Source organism: Colletotrichum phormii, assembly GCF_030913505.1.
Source record: "Colletotrichum phormii strain CBS 102054 chromosome Unknown BDP81scaffold_25, whole genome shotgun sequence".
NCBI lineage: Eukaryota > Fungi > Ascomycota > Sordariomycetes > Glomerellales > Glomerellaceae > Colletotrichum > Colletotrichum phormii.
Genome location: NW_026851467.1, coordinates 613118 through 637395, shown reverse-complemented (window position 1 = coordinate 637395; position 24278 = coordinate 613118). Strand labels below are relative to the sequence as shown.

Here is a 24278-nt window from a genome sequence, read left to right as displayed (position 1 = left end):
CTATGAGTTATCTTGTCTTGATTGGAGAATTCTTTCTCGTCGCTAGTCTTCTGAATTCGAACATCTAAACTCAAAATGGTCGTTACGTCGTTATTATCACTCGAGGAGACGAATGTGGCCCCCCTTCCGCGTCCACGGGTGGAACAGACTCTTGGTCCACTCCCACGTATGAATGGCCATACTCATCGTGCCGAATAAGAAAAAGGGTATCAAGGTGTTGGCAATTATGTATAGCATACCGCCAGACCGCTTGACAATGCCGTAGAGCTCACCGCGTATGATGCGCAGCGACTCCTCTTCGTTCTTCCAGGGACCAACCAGGCGGAACTTTGCATTGAAGTTGCTACCCATGGCCCAGGTGTACAAGGCTTTGAAGCCCTTGGAGTATACATAAGTGAAGCGCGGTGCTGAGCCCATGTCGAGGGCCAGCTGGTATACATAGCTCTCGTGGTCGACGCCTCGCTTTTCGGCCCACGGGTCTCGGCCGCATCGTGGATGAAGTTTCCAGTCGATATCGTAGCCGGGAAGGGCGTTTGCGTCTAGTGTAAGTCCTGCCGACGGGGTTGCTAAGCCAGGGACGCTAGGGTACTTGGATCGAAGAAGTTGAAGGATCCAGAATTGGGTTTGCATTTCGGCGAGTGTCGGAATGGCACCTGAGAAGCGTTGTTAGAGGTTGTGCTTGCAGAAGAGTCATCCTGGGATGAACCACTCACCTAGGTTCGGCCGCACAAAGCCGATGAATCCCACGGATACATCGTTGCTGTGATAGATGGCTCGCACATCGGCCGTGTCGGGTGTGCCATAACTCTTATCGAGGAAAGGAAAACGACGGGTGTAGCCAGTTGCAAATAGGATAACATCAGGCTTCACTACCATCTGCTTCATCTTCTCCGACTCTGGTCTACCAGTATCGCGGAAGTGCAACACGCCATCGTCGTCAACGTACTCGGGCCAGGGAGCAACGTCAATGTACCGACCCTTGGTATCGACGTCAAGCTCTTTGATGTAGAAGAAGAATCGGCGGATCCGCTCCATGACCGAGAGAGGCGGCCGCCAAGGCGCGGAGATGTACGGCACAGCACGGGTGGATTTGGCCGGGAAGACTGCGATCTTTGGTTAGCCGGTCCCCCCAAAAGTTGGTGCAGATGGCCGCATACAGTGATCGATGTGCATCCTCTCCCGACGCATGCCGCCGACGTGTTGGTCCCAGCCTTCAAGCGTTCCACCAATTAGCGAGAATGTGACGTCGATCTGTTGGTTGTAAAAGTCCCACAGCAGTTGGCTTGACTGCAACTTCTGGGGAACATATGCAGTATCGAAGAGACTAGCGATGGAACAGTCGACGGGCTTATCGTTCACTTTGCTATCTTTGCCCCAGAATCCGAACATGACTGGCGTCGGCACGGTCTGTGACGAGTCAACATCAACTTCCATATACAAACAGGCTTCCAACCTGTTGAGTCTCTTACCTTGGGTGCAACCACAAATCCATCTCTGTGGCACATCACAACATGTTGAACAGTTTCAGTCGTCGCCGCGAGTTGACCGAGATCCTGGCCAGTCTCTCCGGTGCCGACAATGACAACGATAGGCTTATCGCTCTTGACGTCTCGGAGCTGATCTCGACTCTTGAACTGCGATGAGTGAAGGACCTTTGGGACTTTGTCTAACCCTGGAATGTCAGGAATACGGGGTTCGAGGTTGAGCCCGGAGCAGACAGCAACGGCATCGCAGATGTAGTCGAAGGTTGTGCCATCGTTGCGAGTGACGGTGACGATATGCCCTCCACCATCTACCCTTTCAGTGCGAGTGACCTTAGATGAGCACTCGATGTGAGGTCGAAGCTCGAAACGATCACAGTATTCGTTCAGGTACTGTACATAGACAGCCGGGGTGACATAATCAGCTGCATCTCGGGGCAGGCGGTGATCGGAGAAGGCGGTTAGGTATTTAGACGAGACGAGCTATGACCATGCTGTCAGCTTCAATACACCTTTCCTCCGATGACAACACATGTCGTGAGGAATAGACAACAGTTTGAGTTCAGTGGCGGCAAACTTACTTCGGCATCCTCGTACACTCGATACTTGAATGTCCCTCCAATATCATCCTCGGCCTCAAAGACCCGGATCTGGATAGGCTCAATCGCGAAGAACAAGTGCGCCCATTTCAGATATCTGGCCGTCGCCAGACCCGCGGGCCCGGCACCGATGACAGCGACTTTGAGAGGCATAGTTGGTTAGCGTGTGCGGCCGTGAGCTTTCAACGTGCCCTATCTGCAGGGTCCTCCGATGTTGTGAAACATGAAGGGACGTCTTTCAAGAAGGGGGCACTACCCTCCACCGCCACGAAGGGATAGCAGAAAGCGAGAAGGTAAGGGCACGAGTGATAGCGGGAAATTTGGTGAGGAGTGGGAGAAAAGTCCGCTCATGAGACGATGGGGGAAAACGGTCGGGTCTTATGGCTTACCTCACACCTTGGACTAGCATCGTCCGCACAGACAACGTGGTACACCTTACCTAGTGTAGGGACGATGGCGAACCTCGGTGGGTGGAAGGACAACCGAAGGGGAGGGAGGTGTGGTAGCGAACATGGAACGGTCAAGTCTGGTTTGGGTCGGCCCAGTCCAGTCTCGTCTGGTCTTACTACGTACTTTGCCTTCCCGAGTTTCTCGCTTTCCCGTCAGCCCGTCAGGAGTAGAGAGAGAACCCCTACTCCAAGACCAGGAATAGGAAGAGGAAAAGGACCGGACCTAACACCGAGCTAATGGTTCGGGTTCCATACGTGCGTATGGGCGAGCCAGTCCGCCGGAGGGACCCTCTCGACCCTCCCATGCTAGTGAACCCAATTGTGAGGTTCGGTCGTGGTGGATAGACCTTGCCAAGGTTGCAGTAGCGCCACTTAGTCCCATGCGACAACGAGGTCTTTCCTTGTTCTCGTCATCAGACCCTCGAGACCTGAGCGGGGTAGGCAATTATCTCCAGCGGGGCGGTCCCCGCGAGAGGGATCGGCTCTTGTGTGGTGTGTGGTTTTTGGATTCCATTGTCTTAGACTGGCCGAGGATGTCGTCTTTCCTCTCTTCGGGAATGTGATATGTGGGAACCTCTCATATCATCTGTGGCCGCCCCCCTCCTGCCATCTGGGTCCGATACTTGAGAGTTGGGACGTGTGGAGTTACCAGTGGTTATGATTGCAATCGACAAAATGAGTTGTCCCATCCGGCCAACTTTGCGAATCGGTGACCACTCGGTCTGGGCCCGGCGTTCATTTTGGCTCAAGTCTCAGGGGCACAAAGACAGCCGCCATGCGGCGCCGCGGCGTAGCCCCAAATGCTGCAAGACCAAAGCGCAACGGCGCCCCCGGTGGTTCCGGCGATTTCGTCCGGCCTAGTCTGGCGCGAGTCTGGCGCGTGTCTGGGTGCGCCTGGCATCCTCTGGCCCAAGCTGCGTTGCCACACCCGCGCCGCCGACTCGAAACTCAATCTGCTGTCATGTCTGTCATCTTGGATTACGGTGTGTGATGTGCGAGCGGTTTTACGTGCGTACTTTTGTTTGTAATAACTGGCTCATCGGCTAAAGTCTGTCACATTTCTGCAAACATGTCATCTTCCATGACGGCGTCACATCGTCAACTCTCCACGTCGAAATCGAACCGTTCTGACCGCCACTTTGATTTCGAAACTTGATCCTGTCAATCGGACCCGGACGACTGGGTCATTAAACATCCTCCTCGGACAGGGAGACCTCCACCTGTTCTCAAACTTCAGTGGTCTCGGCGCCGTAGCATGAGTCTCTTTTCGCCCCTTTCGTCACCTTATGGCCGAACCATCACAATATCCACATGCTGCATTCGTCCGTCGTTGCATAGCCGTTATCCACAGCTTCAGGAAGTTTCGCTGGACTCTCCTCCACCGCTGGTTGAGCGCTCCCCTCTTCGTCGCCAATGAGTCTTCTCCGGTCATCATGATCCTTGCTCGGAGCACATGCGGCACATCCGCAAATCCCGTCCTGCTTGCGGGTGGTCCCGCGCGTCCCCAAGCCGGAGCTGCCACTTCTCTGCACTGCGTTTTGCTGACGAGTCTTGACCGATGAGACAGGAGCCAAGATATTAGGATCCAGTTTAGTCTTTTGCGGAATTCTTTTGCCAGGATCTATGGCACGCTCTGGTCTCATATCCGTACGTATTCGTAGATAGTAGCGAGGCACTAGGCTAGGCGCTGATATCCGCCCGCCGGCGACTTGCGTTGATTGCGGCGCCGGGAAGACGACCCCTGCCGATAACCAAAGATACGACATGTCACAACTCATTGAGCGCGTAGATCTCATGAGCGCGATGAATGCAGCGAAGCCGTGAGCTATCAGAAGACCTCCGTAGGAATGTCCCATTTCCACTGTTGAGAACTAAGCGAGATCTCATAAGTATGGTACCCTCAACTACCTTGCCATACTAGTAGCATGATGATTGTCCTCGTCCTCCTCCCGGTTCGCCAACTTGAAGTCGCGAACGTCGACGGCCTCGTAACCACTATGTCGCTTGAGCCTGCGGGGCTTGAAATGGAGAAATACTTTTGTACTTGTCTAGGGTAGGAGCTCGGCAACCGTCGGGAAACTGTCGAATTGCGCGGGCAAAGGCTCCATTGGTCTCGTTCAAACCTGGCCGCCCCCCTTTGCCCTCTCATCCACTACTTTTCTGATTTTATCCAATGCTAACGTGTCTTTCCGTCTCGTTTCCTTTGGAGACTCTTCCATAACTATAGCCTCATCGCTGCTCACTGGTATGAAGAACCAAGGACGAGCTACCCAGTTGGGCATACCGCTCGGTTTCGGCGAATAGTTGACGTAGAACGGCACTGTCAACTCCATCAATCCAACCTCTTTGCGGAACGCGAGATCATCGAACTTGGCATGGATATCCGTGTTCATGGGGCTATTCTTGCTCCCAGGTGCGACAATAACTTCGGTGATTTTATCGGGCGTTACATGAGCTGCCAGATCGATTCCGGACCAAGACGCAAGAGAGGCCGTCGTCCCCATTTTGAATGTCTTCAACGCCGCCATGCTGCTGCTCCAGTGGTCGAGTAGTTCATGCCAGGACATGCTGGAGTGGTAAAACTCGGTCCATGTGTCGTCGACAAGATCGATATCCCATGTGGTTGGCAAGTATCCGCGATTGGAGACTTCCACGCCGTTACCATCGGCATCTTGGACAGTGACAATGGTATAGTTGCGGTCTCGGTCCAGGTCCCAGATCTCCCATTGAGGGATGGTACAGTATGCTTTCGATACCACCACGCATTCATCGAGGTATAGTTCCTCTATCCCACCCGCTGAATTATGACTTCCGAGAGAAGCGAACCAATCTAGCTGCCACTCGTGACTGAAGCAATATCTGCCCAAAGCTAAGACCTTCAAGTGAGGGAAACCGCACTCTGGCCCGCTGCCGGGATTGATGAGGCGGAAGTCAAATTTGGGCTGGTAGCCCCAGATATCGTCGTAGTATAGAGACAAAGTGGTCAGGTTGCGTGCGAGCTGTGGCTTGAACCACGAGGTGAGCTCGCGGAGATAGAGGTCTTGCCACTGATAGTTGTACTCGGTCGGCTCATCCTCCAAGTTGTCCCACAACGAGTTATCCGGGTCATCGGGGGCTACCATCAACTTTACACCTTTAAGTGTTGGAAGGGCAATCACTTGATTGAAGATGGGCCAATCCGCAAGGTGCCTCCGATGTAATGGATTTTCCATCTCGTGATGTTGACCATCGTTGATATCCTCGGCTAGATTGAAAATAGTCAACTCCTCTAGCTGAATAATGGGAAATCCGCCATCATTAAGCCTGTCCTCTGTGCTCCAAGACATGTCCGGGATTTTCAGGTTCCCCGTCCAGGCAAAGTCATCTGATGTCCCGAGGCTTTGCGATAACTGAACCAGATCCTGATCATCTTTGCTCCCTCCGTGTATGCAGTAAAAGGAGACAAGTATGACAAAACGCCGAAAACTGTAGATGTCATAGAAGCGATAGCTTGTGGAGTTGTCCGGTTCAGCGTTCTCGTCGCCGTCGTCTGCATAGTCGGTAAACTTCAAGTTTAAAACCTTGAGCCCGGAGAAGTATCTGAGGTATGGCAGAGCTTCGAGGAAGTCTATGGGGAAAGGGCGGTAATCTAGAAAGGCGCGAGCATCACATGTGACCTCTCTCACATGTCGGCGAAGGTTTGCATCTTCTGCAACGTGCATGAAGCGGTCGCAGAAGGGTGGCTTGAGGAGAACATGTTGAAATGATCTGGGCGTTGCCGCGGCGGACAGAATTTTGCTCCCCAGCCGAGCGGCGTGAGCCGTTGACTTCGGCGTGTGGGCAAAGATGAGTCCCAGTACCTCAGGTGGTAGCCGCGGCAATCGAGAAGGATCCTCGGCCATTTTTGGAAGCCAAGTTCGGCCAGGCGAAGGCTTCGTGACGAGATGGCCAGGGTTGTGTCGTTGTTGGATCGATGGCATTGGGGAAAACTAAAATCCAGAATGCCGGCCGATAGCCCCTGTCTCGGATGAACTAGAGCCCCGCACATCTCGTCCGCTGAGCTGATTGGTAATTGAGGCTCAAGCGCAATGAAGCCACTGGTATTACAACTTCATACTATCAGTCCTGGCACTCTGGCTTCTGAGTTGTTCAAGGGAGAAAAAATGTAACATGAAATGTTTATCAAAAGATGTGTTACCCTCTTGCACACGTAGTGGTCTTCTGATGTCAAGCTAAGAACCAGACTCTATCAGCTCCGCTGCCAGGTTCAGCTCAAGCTAATTATGCACCAGCAACTGCACTGATCGCACTGAATGAAGGACACATGTGAGGAAACTTGCCCGTAAATGCCAAGTACCTTAAAAGTCAAATTCTGTATCACGTTTCTGGGCCTCTACAGATGGCTTGGGCCCATTAAATTGTGTAAACGTCAAGTGTTAACTTGCATACTAGCCATTGAGCTCAGAAAAGGCTAAAGCAAAAACTTCAGCCATGACGATATGGATTGATCAGATACCTCAAAACACCTCGCAGATGTACACAGCACGCGCCATTTCTCACACTTTACAATATCTTGTTGCAAATGTTGATAAGACCTGAAAGCGCAAAGATGAGGTAGACCTACTGCTAATGACTTTTTGTTGCCCGCGTAGACCGCACCCAACTGGTATTTCGCGTAGACTTCCCCAGGATGACAAGGTAGGAAGCAAAAAGAGAGATGCTTGGCGTGAAAGCCGTAACAGTTCCCCGGGAATATGACCGATCAAGAGTTTGGACTGAAGCGAGATCCATTAATCAGCGACCAGGACATGAGACCATGGCCCATAAAATTCGCGGAGTCGGAGCAGCCTCCACAGCCTTCCAGCTTGTTGTCTCCTCGTCCAACGAGGAAACCAAAGCCGCTCCTCTGTTAAACGAGCAAATGGCGTGGGTTCACGGAATGCAACTCTGCAGTTTGCTGCTTCGACAGATGCACGATATTGGCTGTAACCCTTGCTTTGCATCAAGCATCCTGCTTCCGACCGAGGACATGGAGGAAAAGACTGGAGACGATTGTTGGAACGCGGTCACGTTGGCGTTGGCTTGAGAATGTTTCCCTTGGACCGTTATCTGCCCCTCTTTCTCACTTTTGTCTCTACATCTTGCGTCTCTCACTCTTATTCTTTGCTCTCTTTCTCATTTCTCCTCCTTTCTAAAACTCGGACCCGTCTTTAACATGGTAGCCGATCGCGCTTCAGTTTCTCGTAGTAACTCGGGCTCTGACAGCCACCGGGATAATTCCTCGTCTCCGATTCCAGCAGCCGCGATAGTGGCGGATGACGAGGCTACAGATGATGACGGCTACCATGAGCCAAGTGATGGCAGCTCAAATGCATCCACGTCTATGGCTTCAAGCGTTCGAGACTACAACTTCGAGAACAGACGTCGCTACCACAAGTTCAAAGAAGGCCGCTATATGTTACCGAACGACGACATGGAACAAGATCGTGAAGATATGAAGCATGCTATGTTGGTACACGTATGTGAAGGAGCCTTGCATAACGCCCCCTTGGTCAACCCTCAGAAGATCCTCGACATCGGCACTGGCACTGGAATTCGGGCCATGGACAGTGAGTGCCCCGTTGAATATCTCCTTTACCTATCATACCTAGTTGTAGTCGTTCGGACGTTGATCTTGGATGAAAACTCCCAGTGGGCGATGAATACCCAGCAGCCGATATCACCGGTCTTGACTTGAGTCCCATTCAGCCTGCTTGTGTGCCGTCAAACGTGCATTTTGTGGTCGACGACGTCGAAGCTGATTGGCTTTATCCGGATGACTCGATTGACTACATCCATGTGAGAAATATGGCACCAGCACTCAAAGATTGGCCTAGGCTGCTCGCGCAGGCATACAAGTAGGCAGTCGAATATCTTTAATAATTTGCCACATTACTAAACGAAGCAGGGCTCTCAAACCGGGCGGCTGGATCGAGATGCAAGACATGGTGTGGGCATTTGCTTCCGATGACGGCACAGTTGGCCCGGATTACACTCCTAAGAAGACGGTGGACCTTCTAAGGGAAGCCTTCGATAAGTTTGGGGTAGATCTAGATGCAGCTGATAGGTTTGGCGACCGCATCGATGCCGCAGGCTTCGTCAACCAGATTCATGATGTCGAAAAGGTGCCTGTGGGCACTTGGCCGAAAGAACCTCGTCTGAAGTCAGTCGGTAGCTATTGTGCTGCCGTTAACTACGATTCATTGGGAGGAGTGACCAATGTACCATTTACGAAGTGTTTAGGTTGGACGCAGTTGGAGATCGAGATTTTCCTGATTCAAGTGCGCAAGGATTTACTGGATAATTCGAACCACGCGTATCACTGGTATCACTCTTACTCTGGCCAGAAACCTTTGGAGGTGGAGAGCTCGACTTCGTAACGGGGTTTCAGGTCATGGAAACACAGTTCCGACATTTAATTCACTTTTCCCCCGCTGCATCTTGCTGTTACTCCAATGTCGCAGTGACGTTCTGTCGTAGGGTATATATGGCGTTAATTGCTGCCCGTAATTAACGGCGTCGTTTTTGCGACACGTTCACAGTACCTCCAATCCTCAGATTCTTTGACAGATCAGGTGCATCCGCATGGAGAAGAACACATGACTTAGGTATGCTCCGCTATTAGACAGAACCAATTGCAGCAGAAGGTAACCACAGTTATGGGGTAGGTAGACGACGATTATCAAGTTGCTGCCTTGCCGCAGTGTCGCGGAAGCCCACTGATCCGTCTTAGTCAACATCAAAGTTTAGCATTGTCCAACTTTTATCTTCTTCAGTGTAATGGCTCTATCCAATACTGTCTCTACAGTTGTCGAGAAATATTTACTGTAGCCCAGCTGTGTCAAAACAAACCTGAGTATGGTAAGTGCCAAGCAGCTACAATATGAGGGGATAAGTCAAACCCCCCACTTCCTGGCACCCCCCTGTTTCTGGCACCACAAAAACGATGGGATCACAACCCGACCTCCTCATTACTATTAACTATTGATCCTCAACCACACCCACTACAATACAGCTGCCAGCCTCACTAAGAGTCGCTGGATTCAGCCGTGATAACCTCCTTTTCACCCGCTTCGATTTGAGCCCGATGGATATCCCTGATGTTCGCGAACTTCGTGTTGGGATCGATTTGAACAGTCTTCCTCTTCCTCACTGCAGCGTTGGTAACTTGAGCCCTCAGGTGAGCTAGTTGCTGCTGGGCAGCTGCCAGTTGCCAGGCCTGCTCTGTGAAGCCTTTTTTCACCTTCCTGAATAGCAGCCGTTGAGTGCTGGTATCATTGTCGAGTTGGGTGTATAAGTGCAGTTGACCGCTGAGCTCTGCCAGCTTCCTGGGTGTCGACCAGACCACTGCAGAGGAGGCAGAATCCCATGGCTCAACAGGGGTAGTTTGTTGACCATTATGGCATCGCTTTCTGCCCTGACTAGTTGGTTTGGGTGTGGTGGGCTTAGCAGGAGGCTCAGGTAGTACCATAGGGTTCATCAGGGGCTTAACCATCGCCACAGGGTGTAGACCAGTCCACTTCCAACCACTTCTGATGTTCGAGACTGATAGACCAGCAAGTCGAGCCTTCTGGTAACAGTCCAGGAAGTTCCTTTTACCTATAATGGTAGAGTCGTTCCATTGAGACAAGTAACCGAGCTCCTTCCGATAGGCTGACTTAACAGGGCTGAAGACAGACTGGTCAAGAGGCTGGAGGACATGAGAGGAGTGTGGTGGTAAGAACAGTAAATGGATATTGTTAATATAGCAATTCCACATGAAGTCTGTCGTCGTATGACTCCCATGCCCATCCACAATCAGCAGTCGAGCCTCCCCCTCAGCCTCAGGCATAGTCTGTGGGATGAACACCTTCTCTAACCATTCAATGGCAGTTAAGTCTGTAGTCCAGCCATTATCTGTTGCTGTGAACTCCCACCCATCGTATGGAACGAGATGTAATGGAAACCACTGCTGTTGGACTGTCTTCCCCTTGAAAATGATAAGAGGACGAAGTGCCCTACCCAAGGCTGAGATACACTCAATGATAGAGACCCATGCCCTCGACCCAGGTTGTTTCTTGCGAACAGACGTCGTCTCAGCCATACCCAGCACTAACCCATTAGCTCCCTGACCCTCGAGGATGCCAGTCTCATCCATATTATATCTGTTGGCTGGTTTGATGTCCTTGATCTCAGGGATAGCGAGGAACTTAAACCAGTTCCTAATGACCTCAGTAGATGCCCCATTAACGCGTCTAGAATCGATAGAACGACTTCTCTGAACCTTAATGATAGGGTTCCTTCTCACAAAGGCATAGATCCAGCCTTTTCCCAGTGGTTTGGTATCCCCAGCAGCAGCCAGAACTCGCTCTGCGAATTCCTTCACCTGTTGGTGCGTTGGTGCGAGGCCCAGCGAAGCCTGAATGCGAACCCATTGTGCCAGCTTACTCTCCTGGTCAGGAGACAGCCTCTGCCAGTCAGCAAAAGCCACTTTCCTAGTCTGACCACCTTGGAGACGTAGTTGGAGGGTTGATCGTGGTATCCCATACTCCAATGAGGCTCTCTTTTGACTCTTGCCGTTTGAGATGTCCTCGAGAGCCTGACGAAGCTGATCTTCGGTATATTGAGGCATTAGATATAGAAGAAGGTATGTGCAAAAGATGAGCCCATTTGGACGCGAATTGAAAATGTTGTGATAAAAGGAGGTTGGGGGTGGGCATTGGGTTGTGGTGGATTTTCGCGTTTTTGTGGGTGCCAGAAACAGGGGGGTGCCAGGAAGTGGGGGGTTTGACTTATTAAAGAAACTCAGCCTCAGTTATGACACCCCAGTTTAGTAAAATGTGTGCTGCAGTGATGCGTTACTCTATGTTTGCATTCGAAGCTGTCATTTATTTTTCGTCGCGATGTCGTTTTCTCAGACCGTATTTTCGTGATTCCATTTCTGGGCCGCAATGGAGATTAAAAGGGGTTGATTCATCATCTAGAGTTTCGGGCGGCTGCTGAACTCTCATTGCGGGCAGTATTTTTCTTTGACTATCAGAGTAAGGTGGCGCAAAAACTCTGATGCTTCGCCATCGTGACAAACTAACTCAAACCCAAAGGTAAATCGAGACCATGACGCGATAAGCACTGCAAAGAGTTTTGATATAAACAAATAGATTTTAGATGGCGCGCATCCTGTTTCTCGATGAACGAGTGACTAATAATCATAGCGAGTTGAAGTTTCACAGCAGAAAGCCCTGGACGCAAAAATTGATATCTCGCTGAATTGCCCGGATAAACACAACAGCTATCATCCGTGGGAAGTGATTGTACCACCGGGTTGGTCAGCCGCAGGAACGTGCTCATCGCGGTCAGCTCCGCCGTTGACCTCTGCTTCCCATCTTCCCCATCGTGAAAGGGGTCAGTCGGGGCACACGTCACGCTGCAACCCAGCAGCCCTAAGATGGCAGGACGGATCTCGGCCGATGTGAGTAAGTGGGCAAATCACCGCGCTAATGAGCTCGCGGTGCAAACTCGTGTCAGGAACTTGGCCATCACAATGGTCGTGTCCACTTACCCGCTCTCCCCAATATCTTGGCAATTACTTCTGGAATAGGTTCGTAACAAGCGCCCAATCGTGGGCGTTGCCTTATTACCCGGACCCTCTAAGTACTCCATAGTGGTTCCTGCATGAGCCTCACTTTGGATAGAAACAACCCAAGTATAAGATACTGCATCAAAAGGGCTGCCCTTGGTCTTGTTCTGTCCCTTCTGTCTCCCCTCAAGTCGTTCTTTCTGTACATTCTACATTATCAACTTCAACTGCAACTCAGCTTCACGCTGGCGTGATTTGGTCACTCTTTCAAATCGATTTCACGCGTCCATTCTTTTATCAAAATTACATTTTTTTCAACTTTCGAACAACATGCGTTTCTCAGCATCCGCCATTTTGGCTGCTGCAGCCGCGACGTCAGCGTCCGCCCAGTCTGTCGTTGGCACGGCGTACGGCTTTGCCAAGGGTGTCACCGGTGGTGGCAATGCGGCCGCTGCCGTCCCCTCTTCTGTCGACGAACTCACCCAGTGGCTTGCCGACGATACTCCCCGTACCATCGTCATTGACAAGGAGTACGACTTCACCGGTACCTCTGCCAAGGGCAAGGGCTGCAGCCGAAAGAGCTGCACAGTCGTCAACGGCGGCCAGCTCTTCCTCGGAGACCTCTCCTGCGGCACGAGCGACAACATCGCGACCACGGTCAGCTACGACCTCGCTGCCACCGAGCCCCTCATTGTCGGCAGCAACAAGAGCATTCTCGGCTCCAAGGGCAAGGGCATCCTCAACGGCAAGGGCCTTCGTGTCAAGACCAACGCCAAGAACGTCATCATTCAGGGCATCGAGATCACCAACCTGAACCCTAGTGTTGTCTGGGGAGGTGATGCCATCGACTTGCAGGGCGGCAACGATGGTGTCTGGATTGACCACAACAGAATCTCCAAGATTGGTCGTCAGTTTATCGTCACTCACTTCGCTGGTTCCCGCGTCACCATTTCCAACAACTACTTCGATGGAGCTACCCCGGCTTCAACCACCTGCAACGGCAACCACTACTGGACTGAGATGCATCTCGGTGACGGAGACCAGATCACCATCGACAGAAACTACTACGTCAACGTCTCTGGCCGTTCCCCCAAGCTCGGCCCCAAGGGTACCTTCCATGCTACCAACAACTTCTTCCAGAACGTCCAGGGCCACACCTTTGAGCTGTTCACCACCACCCTTGCTCTCATTGAGGGTAATGCGTTCGAAAACGCCAAGCAGCCTTACGTTGGCCAGGTCTTCGCCAACAGCTTCAATGCCCCCGACGCCAAGTCTGCTGCTGCCTGCTCCTCAAAGATTGGCCGTGCTTGCGTAATCAACAGCGTTGACTCCAAGAGCGGCCAGTTCAAGGCTTTGGCTCAGACCAACGTCTTGTCTACCTTCGCGAAGCTTTCTGGCTACCTCGTCAAGCCCGTTGCTGCCGATACCGTCGCTAGCCTTGTCGTTGGCAACGCCGGTCCCGCTAAGCTTGGCGGCTCCGGCTCCGGTGCTACCCCTACCACTGTTGCCACTTCTACCCACAAGGCTACCTCCGTCATTGCCGCGACTCAGAGCGCCAAGGTCACTGTCAAGGCCCCCTCGACTCCCAAGGTTACCCCTACTGCTGCCGCGACTCCCAGCTCTGGTGCCAACCACACTACCAAGGCCTCTCCTTCCCACACCTCCAAGGCGGCTCACACATCCAAGGCCAAGCCTACTCCCAGCACTCCCAGCACTCACACCTCAACCAAGAGAGCATCCTGCCAGCAGACTGCTTCTGGAAACTCCACCGAATCTGCCATTGTTCAGAACTATCACCAGTGTGGTGGAAAAGGCTGGACCGGTGCCACGACCTGCGTAGCTGGAACTTCTTGCGTTGTTCAGAACGAGTGGTACTCCCAGTGCGTCAGCTCCGCCACGAGACGCAGCTCCAAGGCACTCCGCCGTATCTAAAGACGTAGATGTAGTGTATAATGAGGACCAAGGGGTCTTCAAAGCTAAGGTATGACTGGATAGCACCCAGTTTCTCTTCTTGAAGATAGTAGTTAATAGTTGGCCATCCGGTCTTGTATTCAGAGCCAGCCGATTGCCCGGCAGCACATAAGAAACATACTTTATGATGAAAACTAAATGTTCTACTTTCTCCGTGATTTCTTTTTCACTTAACTTCCCTCTCGCCTAATTTTTCTTGGCATCTACTGTTAGTGTAACAAGTGGGCTACCACTAAAATCCTTAACAGCTGAAAACCCTTCACCTCTCCTCCGGCGCCCTCCCGCGATGGTCTCGTAGCCTCCGGCGGGCTCTGGACCGTTGCCGGCCTCCTCGGCCGGCCCTGATCGAGGCTCTAGACCCTCTTTAGAGCCGTCCCCATCCTCAAGGGCTAAACGCCGCCGCGAAACCAAGGCCCAGCCATTCCGGCCCAGCTGTTACGGCCAGCTAGTCGTAGGGGTAGTTTGCAGAAGTTGAGGCTGCGGAACTGGTAACAGTAATCGTAGTCGGGGATAGCTTCAGGGAAGCTATGTCTGTCAATCGTAAGGGTGGGTAAGGCTTCGGTGATCAATCGTAGTCTTGTCAAGGTAGTAGCTGAAAGCGGATGTTAATCCTGATACGAAGTTAATTGCTGAAGAGCTATGGAAAGTCTGTCCTAGAGTCCGGCTCGAGTCCATCCTATATACAAGTCCTGGTCCTGAACATATCCCTTGTCAATGATCAGTTCCTCTGATCGGGTGAGCGCTCATTGTTCGGCATGAGCGCTCATTACTTGGCATGAGCGCTCATGGCCCCACCATGGTCGCTCATGGCCCCACCATGGCCGCTCATGTCTTATCTTATCATCACGTGACTTGTACCATAGTTCTTCCGTTCCGTGAGAGGGTGCCTAGTGTCCCTTATCTCCTGCATATGTGGTGTATTATAACCGCCGCGAGCCTGCGGGGCAGGCCCTGTTCTTGGTCATGCATGTTGGGTCGTAACACCAGCCTCGTAGGAAGCCAGCCCGATGCCCTAATAACAACCCCCTTAACAGCTAAGGGGCCCTCGATTATAACTAGGATAGCTACTAGAGCTGTCCTTATAGCTCTTAATGAAGAGGCTAAGCACTATGAAGCCCGAAAGTGTTACGGCCAGCTAGTCGTAGGGGTAGTTTGCAGAAGTTGAGGCTGCGGAACTGGTAACAGTAATCGTAGTCGGGGATAGCTTCAGGGAAGCTATGTCTGTCAATCGTAAGGGTAGGTAAGGCTTCGGTGATCAATCGTAGTCTTGTCAAGGTAGTAGCTGAAAGCGGATGTTAATCCTGATACGAAGTTAATTGCTGAAGAGCTATGGAAAGTCTGTCCTAGAGTCCAGCTCAAGTCCATCCTTATCCCATCGAGTGCTGCAAGGCGACAGTACATTGAGATGCGGGGGAGCAGCCAATCGGGCCACTTCGGGCCCCTTTTTCCAACCAACCAACGTAATTGATAATAGATACTTCCAATTACTAGAGATTCTGCGTATGAAATCGGTACCAGCAATCTTCTGAGTTACAGAGAGCTACATCGCACTCGAGGCAGCCCATCCTCGTGTACTTCCCAGGGATACCGGGCTCAACCTCCGGAGGCTCGCGGGGCCGAACAGTGGCATTATCACATTGCTCCGGCGTACAGTCGGCAGTGCAGGCGGCGGCGAGGTCCTCGGGCAGCAGGGCAAAGATACACGACTTCGCCGAGCCCGTGGAACGGCCAGATCCGTCAGAATCGTCAGAATCCATTAATTGAGTATTGGTAATGATGGATTTGGTAGATGTACCGGAGTGGAAATCATAGGGGCAACTCAAGCAGTGGATGTACCAGATGCGGTGCGGGGTAAAAGGGGGCCCGTTATGTGGAGCCAATGTACTGTCGCCTTGCAGCACTCGATGGGATATGTGGTAGGTGCAGGTGGGTCACGTGAGGCAGCTCCTTCACATCTCGGAGCTGCCCCACCTACACCTTGCCCAGATATCCAGCCCAGCCAGCGCTCAGCTTTTCCCATCATCATCATCATCAGATCCAATACAGTAGTATTGCCTCCACATTATATACAAGTCCTGATCCTGAACATGTCCCTTGTCCCTTGGGTCGTCTTGGGTCATTCTGATCCAGAATGATCGTTTAGCCCCCAAGTCGTGTTGGATCATATTGATCCCAAATGATCCTTATCTTATCATCACGTGACTTGTACCATAGTTCTTCCGTTCCGTGAGAGGGTGCCTTGTGTCCCCTTGTCCTGTGCATGTATGGCGTATCGTAACCGTCGTAAGCCTGCGGGGCAGGCCCTGTTCTTGGTCGTGCATGTTGGGTCGTAACATAGAGCATCCGCTTCTTCATTTCCTAGTACTCCCGTATGCCCAGGGCACCACCAAACATAAACCCTGCCGGGGGTTATCCAGCTCTCTCTTTGTCTCCGAGTCCAGGAAGAAGAGAGCCTATTAAAGGCCCTAAATCTAGCCTGGCTACTTCCTATGCTCTAGGAATATAGTCTAGCCGCGACTATAAGGTTATCGAAGCAGATATAGACGTTATCTACTATACGAGCCGTAAGAGCCCGGGTGGCTTCCATCAGGCCGTGATACGCAGCATGTGCCTCCGCGTCATACACCTCAGTTTGGGAGCCGAGTGGTTCGGATCCGCGGAAGATCTGCCGTGTAGCTTGGTACCCTACCCAGCCTGCTCCGGCGGAGGTGCTGCTGCCGTCCGACATCTGGGACCCGTCAGTGTAGACAACAATGTCCCGCTTGGAGAAAGTTGCCATCCTGCCTGCAAAGGAGAGGGCCTGTTCTTCTTTGGTCTTATTAGATTCGTAGCCGACCCTGGCGAGGGCTGTCTGCCAGTCCGCTAGTTGCTCCCAAGGGGGGAGTTCTAACGGATCGATGTATTCGGTATTTTTGCTTACGAGGCTTGCCATTCGTCGTAGCCGTGAGTCTGGTCCTGATTTGTCCCTGAGTCTCGTTCGGAGAGGGTGTCGCTCGTCCAGACGATGGATTCTGGTGGACGCTGTGTGGAGCTTCGCGTCCAGTATCACCTCTGCTGGGGGTAGAGCCGCCTCGCGCTGTAGGATCGGTACAGGCGTAGTTCTGTATACGGGGACTATCGCTCTAATGGCTTTGGTTTGCGTCGCGTCCAGTTGGTGTAGCAGACTACCAACCCCGTTTGAGATAGTACGTCCATTCTTTATCCGGCTCTTGCCGGGCCACCATGCTTCAGATGCATAGTACTGAGTGGGTAATACACAAGAGGTGATCGCTCGACGAAGTAAGTACGCAGGCGCGCCCCAGACAGTGTTCCCTAGTCCCCGTAGTCCATTGACTACTTGGCATGCTTTTGCAGAGAGGTTTCTTACGTGACTCTTGAATGTGAGTTTACGGTCGAAGTAAACGCCGAGCCAGCGTAGAGAAGAGCCTTCTTTGATAGCCTGAACTGTATGATACCTCCCATCCGGCAAACCTACTGTAATTGATGGGTTTCCGTCTTTTCGTCTCTTAGTGAAGTGGATCAGTTCGGACTTATCGAGGTCAAAAGTGATTCCTTCCGTCGCGCCCCATCCTAAGGTTTTTTTCCATTCCTTGGTTAATGCAGGACGGGACGGAACATTGGGGAAACCCCAGGAACGGAAGAACTATGGTACAAGTCACGTGATGATAAGAGATATGATAAGGGATAAGGATATGTTGGATATGCGACATATCCAACCGAGTCAAGGATATGTTGGATATTCGGCATATCCAACATATCCAGACAAAGTGGACTGTTCAGCACTGTTCAGTTAGGATCGGACTTGTATATAAGGATGGACTTGAGCTGGACTCTAGGACAGACTTCCATAGCTCTTCAGCAATTAACTTCGTATCAGGATTAACATCCGCTTTCAGCTACTGCCTTGACAAGACTACGATTGATCACCGAAGCCTTACCCACCCTTACGATTGACAGACATAGCTTCCCTGAAGCTATCCCCGACTACGATTACTGTTACCAGTTCCGCAGCCTCAACTTCTGCAAACTACCCCTACGACTAGCTGGCCGTAACATAGCCATGCTATTTTCAAAACAGCCGTAATAATTCCGTCGGTCCCAGGAGTCGTATTTCCCACGGTAAGAACCAAAGACCATACCTCGTCCTTCGTAACCTACGGGAAAGGAAGCATAGCTTACTTTTGTAAGACTAGGCTTTCTATTAATATATCCTCAAAGATTACAGCGTTTCTAAGGAGGACGCAGGTAAATAAATCGCGCTTCTCTTTTGGTTATAAAACAAGCATATCTTAGTTATCTACATCTCGGAGTGGCGGGGTCTGAAAGGATCCTGTGGCTTTATACCAACCGACCATTTCAAATATATCTTTACTTAAGGAGGCTAAGGAGATCTTATCTTTCCAAAAGGTATCTTTAGAGCGTTTAAACTCGTAAAGGAAGTCCTATTTTAGAGCTTCGATCTTCTCTTTTTCCTATTAGCAGTTCACTCCGGCTACGTAGAGTCTTACTAACATCGCTCGCTTACTCGCATAGGCTCGGTGTTTACGTATACAGCTTTCGCTCCAGTATAATCTCCCTATACCTTTCCCGAGCGTACGCTTTGTAGAAGCCGTAAGTGCTTTAATAAGACAGTCCGTAAGCTATTATACTAGGAGATCTAAAGACTATGGGTTTTGGATATTGCTTATAGTGCGGCGCATGGGTTGTAAGTTGCGTTTAATAATGCCGAGGAAAAGTGTCAGAGCCCTCCCGGATAGGGGCTAGTAAGAGGTAGTAAGGAGTCCAAGCAACAAAGGAACAGCTCAGATATATATACAGCGCAGGGAGTACACGTCGAGGGAGGAGCAGACTTCAGTAATTCATCATTCTACCCCTAACTGCAGTTGGCCTCTGAGAGCTTCCACCCTGCGTCAACATCCCAACTTGACAAAAAGCTCCTCGTCCATCGTGTCGAGCCGAAACCTTCCCGGGGTCTGTCTGGGTGAATCTATCAGGGCCAAGGGGACCCGGGTAAGCAGAGATTCGTGGTCTGATGTCGTATGTAGTGACGTTTCTATGCTGGTGGAAGCCCCATGGAGGTTGCTGGACGCCCAGCATAAATCTAGGGTATTGCCGCCTTTATGCGTGGGTTCACTTATAGGTAATTGTTGGTTCACGGGGTCGTATACGACAAATAGTGGTAGCAATTATCACTCGTCTGTTGGTGATCCTATTGCTTGTTCTTCTTGTTGTTGTTCTATCTTACATTGTAGGCAGGAGTCGGTCGAAGTAGGTAGTGACGGCCTGGGTGGTTGCCCCACCTTTATCCGGCCGTGATGACTAAGCCAGTTGTCCCACTTCGCCCAGGGCAGGTGCCAGCCAGCCCATGGTACCTGCCTATTACTCCTTATCAGCCTTTGCTGTTCCAACAGAATGTGTAATTATCCAAGAAGCATCACGTCTTGACCACAGCAGCACCTATCACTCCCCATTAAAAGCACAGCAACTTCCCTTTCCGGACTTTTCTCTCATCCATCTAGTGGGGTCTATCTTTTCTAAAAGCTGGCATAGCCTTCGATACTTCCTACTCGTACAATGCCTATCAATCAAGCCGCCTGGTTGACAGCTAAGAAGGCCAAGCCTTTGGAGGTTAAATCAGCCCCATACACATCAGCCGGCCAAAAGGAGGTGGTGATTCAATCGAGCCGTGGCCATCAACCCGGTCGACTGGTTCAAGCAAGAAACCGGTGATATCCTCTACGAATGGGTCAAATATCCCTGCATCCTCGGCAATGACGTCTCCGGCGAGATCATTGAAGTCGGCCCAGGTGCCGAGGACCGGTTCAAGATCGGCGACCGTGTTGTTGCCCACGCCGTGGGTCTTGACAAGCGAAGCAATAAGTCATCCGAAGGCGGTTTTCAAGATTACGTCGTCTTGCGGGCCGATCTGACCTCTCAGATTCCCGATTCAATAACATTTGAGGAAGCATGTGTAATACCCTTGGGCGCTTTGACTGCTGCATGCGGTCTCTTCATGAAGGACTTTGTCGGCCTTCAACACCCAGACGTCTCCGCAAAACCGACCGGGGAGACATTCTTAGTCTGGGGTGGCTCGACGAGCGTGGGGTCAAACGCCATTCAACTCGCCGCTGGAGCTGGTTACGAAGTCATTGCAACAGCATCCTCAAAGAATTTCGACTATGTCAGGTCTCTCGGCGCCGCAGAAGTTTTCGACTATCGCAGTCCGACTGTCGTTCAGGACATTATCAAGGCATTCCAGAGCCGGAAGTCAGCTGGCGCAATCGCGATCGGCGCGGGGTCCTTAATCCCCTGCATCAACATCATGGTTGGTTGCAAGGGCCGCAAGTTCGTCGCCCAAGCCAGTGTCGCTGGACCTGGCCGGCCGCCCACAAACGTCTCGGAAACCGTTTCATTGCTGTGGGCAATGGCTTCCGAGAGCGCGACTGCGACAGTCAAGTGCAGAGTGAGCGGTGTGCGAAGGAAGTTCATATGGGGAAGTGATGTTATGGCGAATGAAGTCGGTGCCGCCATTTACCGAAACTTCCTGCCTCAAGCACTGACCCAGGGCAAGTTTGTTCCGGCGCCCAAACCCCATGTTGTTGGAAAGGGATTGGAATCTATACAGCAGGCATTCAAGGTCAGCTACAAGGGAGTCTCGGCGAAGAAGATTGTCGTTTCTTTGTGACAATGAGCGCGGTCTGTTTTTAATCGATCGGAGGATTGGATGTAGTGTTCAATGCTTTCTTTTCGTCTCGAGCCTCAGCATCCAACGTGAAGCTCGACTGAATATTATAATAAGTCTTCAACGCTCTGCGCAGTGCTCAAGGGTGACCTTGTCCCGGCGAAATGATCGAACATTCCCAACATGAGCCTGGGACTTTCCACTGTCGTTCCTAGTTCCGTTGTGGACCAAGTCTCCATCAGAACGAAACAAAAACGGCTATTTGGGTAGCACCGAGTATTCGTACTCACGTTTTACCTACCCATGCCAATGAAACACGTGGTTCGTTGGCGCGAGTTGGATGCCATCAATGATCTTCCGCCAACCCTCGCTTCAATGATCTCGGGATGGCGTCTTCGGGTGGTCCCGCTGCTGATTCGGTGCAGGAGCTTATGTACCGAACGACTGGATTTGCCGCGATTGCGAAGCACACAACAATTAGACAAGCAACGTCAGATTTCTTTCACCAAGTCAAGTGACAAAGAAGTCACCAATGAATCAAGGCCAAGGATCCTGAACAACTGCAACACTACAAGGAATGGCCCAGTCTGGAGTACATGTCATCAGATGAACCCCATGCAGATCGCTGGAAGATAAGCCCAATTGACAATTTGTGTGGTCGTCTATTTGACTCCCTGTAAACCTTCGCGATTCATGCGCTTCTCCGTTTGTCACAGCGGACTAGACACTGCAAACAGAGGGGCAGCGGGCCACTCACTGCGAACGCCGCACTCCTTTTTGAAGCCAAGCTTCTAGCACCGAATGTCAGCTCTTGGCATCAAGAGGCCAATTGGTATTTTACAGGATTATGCGTCCGAGTCCTCACCCAGAGCTCTAGTTGAGCCTTGATAACACCATTCGATCCCTAAATCAGCGTCTTACCATTTCTTTGGAAAGCATTGAATGATTGGGGTCACCTCCATCAGGGCCGGAGATTCTAGGACTGCTTATCGAAATGGAGATTGATGCATGTTCTCCTCCTATCAGCCAGGGTGGCCATGCTGTTGCGCTCTGTTTACCCCAAGATCCTGACTCGCGGCGATAGAAAGAGATAAACCGATATGCCCATATGTAACGTGGTTCTTTTTAAAACCAGCGGATATTCCTCTTTCTTCGAGGACGGTTGAGTTCTAATCGCGATCTTCTCGCAAAACGCTGTCGAATGCTTCATCAATGGGCAAAATGGGACAACAGGGACGTCAAGTACAGACGAAGATCAAGTATTTCGATGATCCGGGTGTGCCTTTGGTGCCCATGATAATTGGAGGGTATGTAAGATGCCAGTTCCGACTTAATTTATTGGAAAGCTAATTCGTGATGGAAAAGTCCGGAACCCGGCAAGCCTCAACCTAAAGTCGAAATCGCGACAACCATCACCGACATCACTGGCAGAGAGAACGATTTCACTCTCGACGTTCAAGGATTCCACTATGTCAAGCATCAAAGTCAATTAACCAACTGGGATGATGATGAGGAAATCAAGCGGGTAAACTATCCCGAGATGGAGAAGTTATGCTACAAGGTCCTATCCGAGACCGAGAATATGTAAGTGACTTTCTATTTGCGTCGTGATGAGGCTTTTTCTGCCCACCAAGAACATCACAAGTCTGGCATCATGTTGACACGCATAGGCCCAAGCCCTGTCTAGTTCATATCATGACACACATCATCCGCCGCGGTCCTAAGGATGGCGAGGGCCCGAAAGGTCCGGCGCCTTTGTACGGCGTCCACGTGGACCAGTCATTCAAGGCAGCTGAAGGAGTCGCTGAAAGATGGCTGAAAGAGAAAGCAGAAGAACTGCTCAAGAAACCACGATACCAGATTATCAACGCAAGTGGACACTGACCTTCGCTTAACTCCCAAAATAGCTGACAGAATTACGCAGATGTGGCGACCCATTCGCCCGATTATTCGGGACCCATTCGCGGTGTCGGATGCCCGGACTATACCAGACTCTGACCTGGTGTTTGTGCCAGTGCGATTTCCGGATCACGATACTGAAGCCGTCGAAGTTCGCCCGCCGACTACCTCGCAGCACAAATGGTATTTCAAAGACCAACAACAAGTCGATGACGTGCTGTTCTTCAAGCAAGTGGACTCAAGCACGAAGCCTGGTGTTCCTAGAAGAGTGCCTCACTGTGCCTTTAAGGATACTGACTTGCCAGAAGGCGCTGGTGAGCCGAGGGCGAGCATTGAGGTCCGAGCATTTGTTTTCTACGACGAGGACTAAGTACATGTACGCGTTTAAGGCCCATACCTTAGTACGCGAGGAAATATCTCAACGGCATTGTCGATTTCGAGTTTTCATAATCGAACCAAGGCCCTCGAGATACTCCTTGCCAATGCCAAGTGAACAGGTGATGTTGGATGAAGACTGTTGATCCACATATACTCATTGGCAGCATAGGTGCAATTGTCCCACTTCGTGTCTGGCTCAGGTGTTCCACTGGGCCAACAGTCAGTGGAATTTGTCTTCTGCGGGTCTGGAGAGAGTGTGAACTTGATGCCTTACTTTTGTTTTGGTATGCCGAACAGTATGTCGTCGTGTTCTTGTAAACTGCCGTTTCTTTATAACGGCCAGGATCTATCACTCTGCCAAACAACCCATAGGTGTCGTATTGGAACACGGTCACATCTCCGTGAGCCTCTCGCAAGTCGCTGACAAACACGCCAAGACGCTCATTCCAATCCTCAACCGCAGCCTTTTCAAGAGGAATGCGCTCTTCAGCCGCGCTGGACTGGGTTGTTCTCAGCTTCCGCTCAAGTGGAGGTACGTTGAGGAAGAGGAAGTTACGGGCACCCGCCTCGTAGACTTCTTCCACCAACTCCGCAAATTTATCAAAGATCAGCGGGTGAAGGTCCGTGGAGTTGCCATTGGTATAGGACTTCCCAATGTCATTGATTCCGATGAAGAAACCGAACAGAGAGGACTCAGCATCCCAAGTCTGGTTGGTTCCGGTGTAGTTGGGGATGAACCCATTTTCAACTTGACTCACAACGTCGATGCTGGACGTCACGAGGGTGGTGTTAACAGTGGCACCGCTTTGTGCAAAGTTGTAGGTTAGTAGCAGCGATGCATTATGCTTGGTGGTGAGATATTAGATCCAGTTTTCTCCGTTTGCGCTGGTAGGGCCTGCGTACGTCGGGTTACCAAGGGGATTGACGATGGAGGGCTGGTCGCGAGTGACATAAAATCCAGTCCTCGTATAGGAATCTCCACTGCATTTACATTTGAGCCTAGGAACAACCCCATGGTTCAAAGGACTTTAACCTACAAAGTGAAGAGAGTTTGCAGGCCAGCAAAGCCTGGATATGCTGCTGCGGCATCGTGAGTGGCGAGGCCGAGAACTATCAGCAGTAGTCGGAAACTAGAGAATGGCGGAACCATGGTTGCGATGGGCTTTCCACTTTATCTGGGTCAAGCTGTTGGATGGTATGCAATTCAACAAAGGCCAGTAAGGGAAGAGATCTTGAGAGACTCTT

At 51.3% G+C, this 24278-nt stretch overlaps 8 protein-coding genes across 8 annotated transcripts; 4 read left to right on the top strand and 4 right to left on the bottom strand.

Annotated features, from left to right (window-relative positions):
* Positions 1-96: 96 nt before the first annotated feature.
* On the bottom strand, positions 97-2233 carry BDP81DRAFT_330311 (dimethylaniline monooxygenase; the record flags this gene model as incomplete). The annotated part of the gene is made up of 5 exons (XM_060585390.1): positions 97-653; positions 714-1103; positions 1158-1407; positions 1470-1964; positions 2063-2233. The coding sequence occupies 5 exons, from the start codon at positions 2231-2233 to the stop codon at positions 97-99; spliced, it is 1863 nt and encodes a 620-aa protein (XP_060440302.1).
* A 1304-nt stretch (positions 2234-3537) lies between these two features.
* On the bottom strand, positions 3538-4515 carry BDP81DRAFT_113414 (uncharacterized protein). Its single transcript, XM_060581505.1, has one exon. The coding sequence runs from the start codon at positions 4383-4385 to the stop codon at positions 3828-3830; it is 558 nt and encodes a 185-aa protein (XP_060440301.1). The 5' UTR covers positions 4386-4515; the 3' UTR covers positions 3538-3827.
* A 131-nt stretch (positions 4516-4646) lies between these two features.
* BDP81DRAFT_398807 (uncharacterized protein) lies at positions 4647-6410 on the bottom strand (the record flags this gene model as incomplete). Its single annotated transcript, XM_060588506.1, has 1 exon — positions 4647-6410. One exon carries the CDS (start codon positions 6408-6410, stop codon positions 4647-4649), a length of 1764 nt encoding a protein of 587 aa, XP_060440300.1.
* Positions 6411-7723: 1313 nt separating this feature from the next.
* On the top strand, positions 7724-8927 carry BDP81DRAFT_330718 (methyltransferase domain-containing protein; the record flags this gene model as incomplete). The annotated part of the gene is made up of 3 exons (XM_060585441.1): positions 7724-8117; positions 8222-8405; positions 8453-8927. The coding sequence occupies 3 exons, from the start codon at positions 7724-7726 to the stop codon at positions 8925-8927; spliced, it is 1053 nt and encodes a 350-aa protein (XP_060440299.1).
* A 3308-nt stretch (positions 8928-12235) lies between these two features.
* On the top strand, positions 12236-14300 carry BDP81DRAFT_438237 (pectin lyase fold/virulence factor). Its single transcript, XM_060591304.1, has 2 exons — positions 12236-14084; positions 14159-14300. The coding sequence occupies exon 1, from the start codon at positions 12434-12436 to the stop codon at positions 14033-14035; it is 1602 nt and encodes a 533-aa protein (XP_060440298.1). The 5' UTR covers positions 12236-12433; the 3' UTR covers positions 14036-14084; positions 14159-14300.
* A 4472-nt stretch (positions 14301-18772) lies between these two features.
* Positions 18773-20881, top strand: BDP81DRAFT_410165 (zinc-binding dehydrogenase; the record flags this gene model as incomplete). The annotated part of the gene is made up of 2 exons (XM_060589105.1): positions 18773-18779; positions 19759-20881. 2 exons carry the CDS (start codon positions 18773-18775, stop codon positions 20757-20759), a joined length of 1008 nt encoding a protein of 335 aa, XP_060440297.1. The 3' UTR covers positions 20760-20881.
* A 1096-nt stretch (positions 20882-21977) lies between these two features.
* Positions 21978-23248, top strand: BDP81DRAFT_501980 (cephamycin biosynthesis protein CmcJ; the record flags this gene model as incomplete). The annotated part of the gene is made up of 4 exons (XM_060595550.1): positions 21978-22063; positions 22122-22340; positions 22427-22625; positions 22681-23248. The coding sequence occupies 4 exons, from the start codon at positions 21978-21980 to the stop codon at positions 23023-23025; spliced, it is 849 nt and encodes a 282-aa protein (XP_060440296.1). The 3' UTR covers positions 23026-23248.
* BDP81DRAFT_464827 (uncharacterized protein) lies at positions 23100-24183 on the bottom strand (the record flags this gene model as incomplete). The annotated part of the gene is made up of 4 exons (XM_060594204.1): positions 23100-23224; positions 23308-23837; positions 23937-24014; positions 24071-24183. The coding sequence occupies 4 exons, from the start codon at positions 24181-24183 to the stop codon at positions 23100-23102; spliced, it is 846 nt and encodes a 281-aa protein (XP_060440295.1).
* Between the last annotated feature and the right edge of the window lie 95 nt (positions 24184-24278).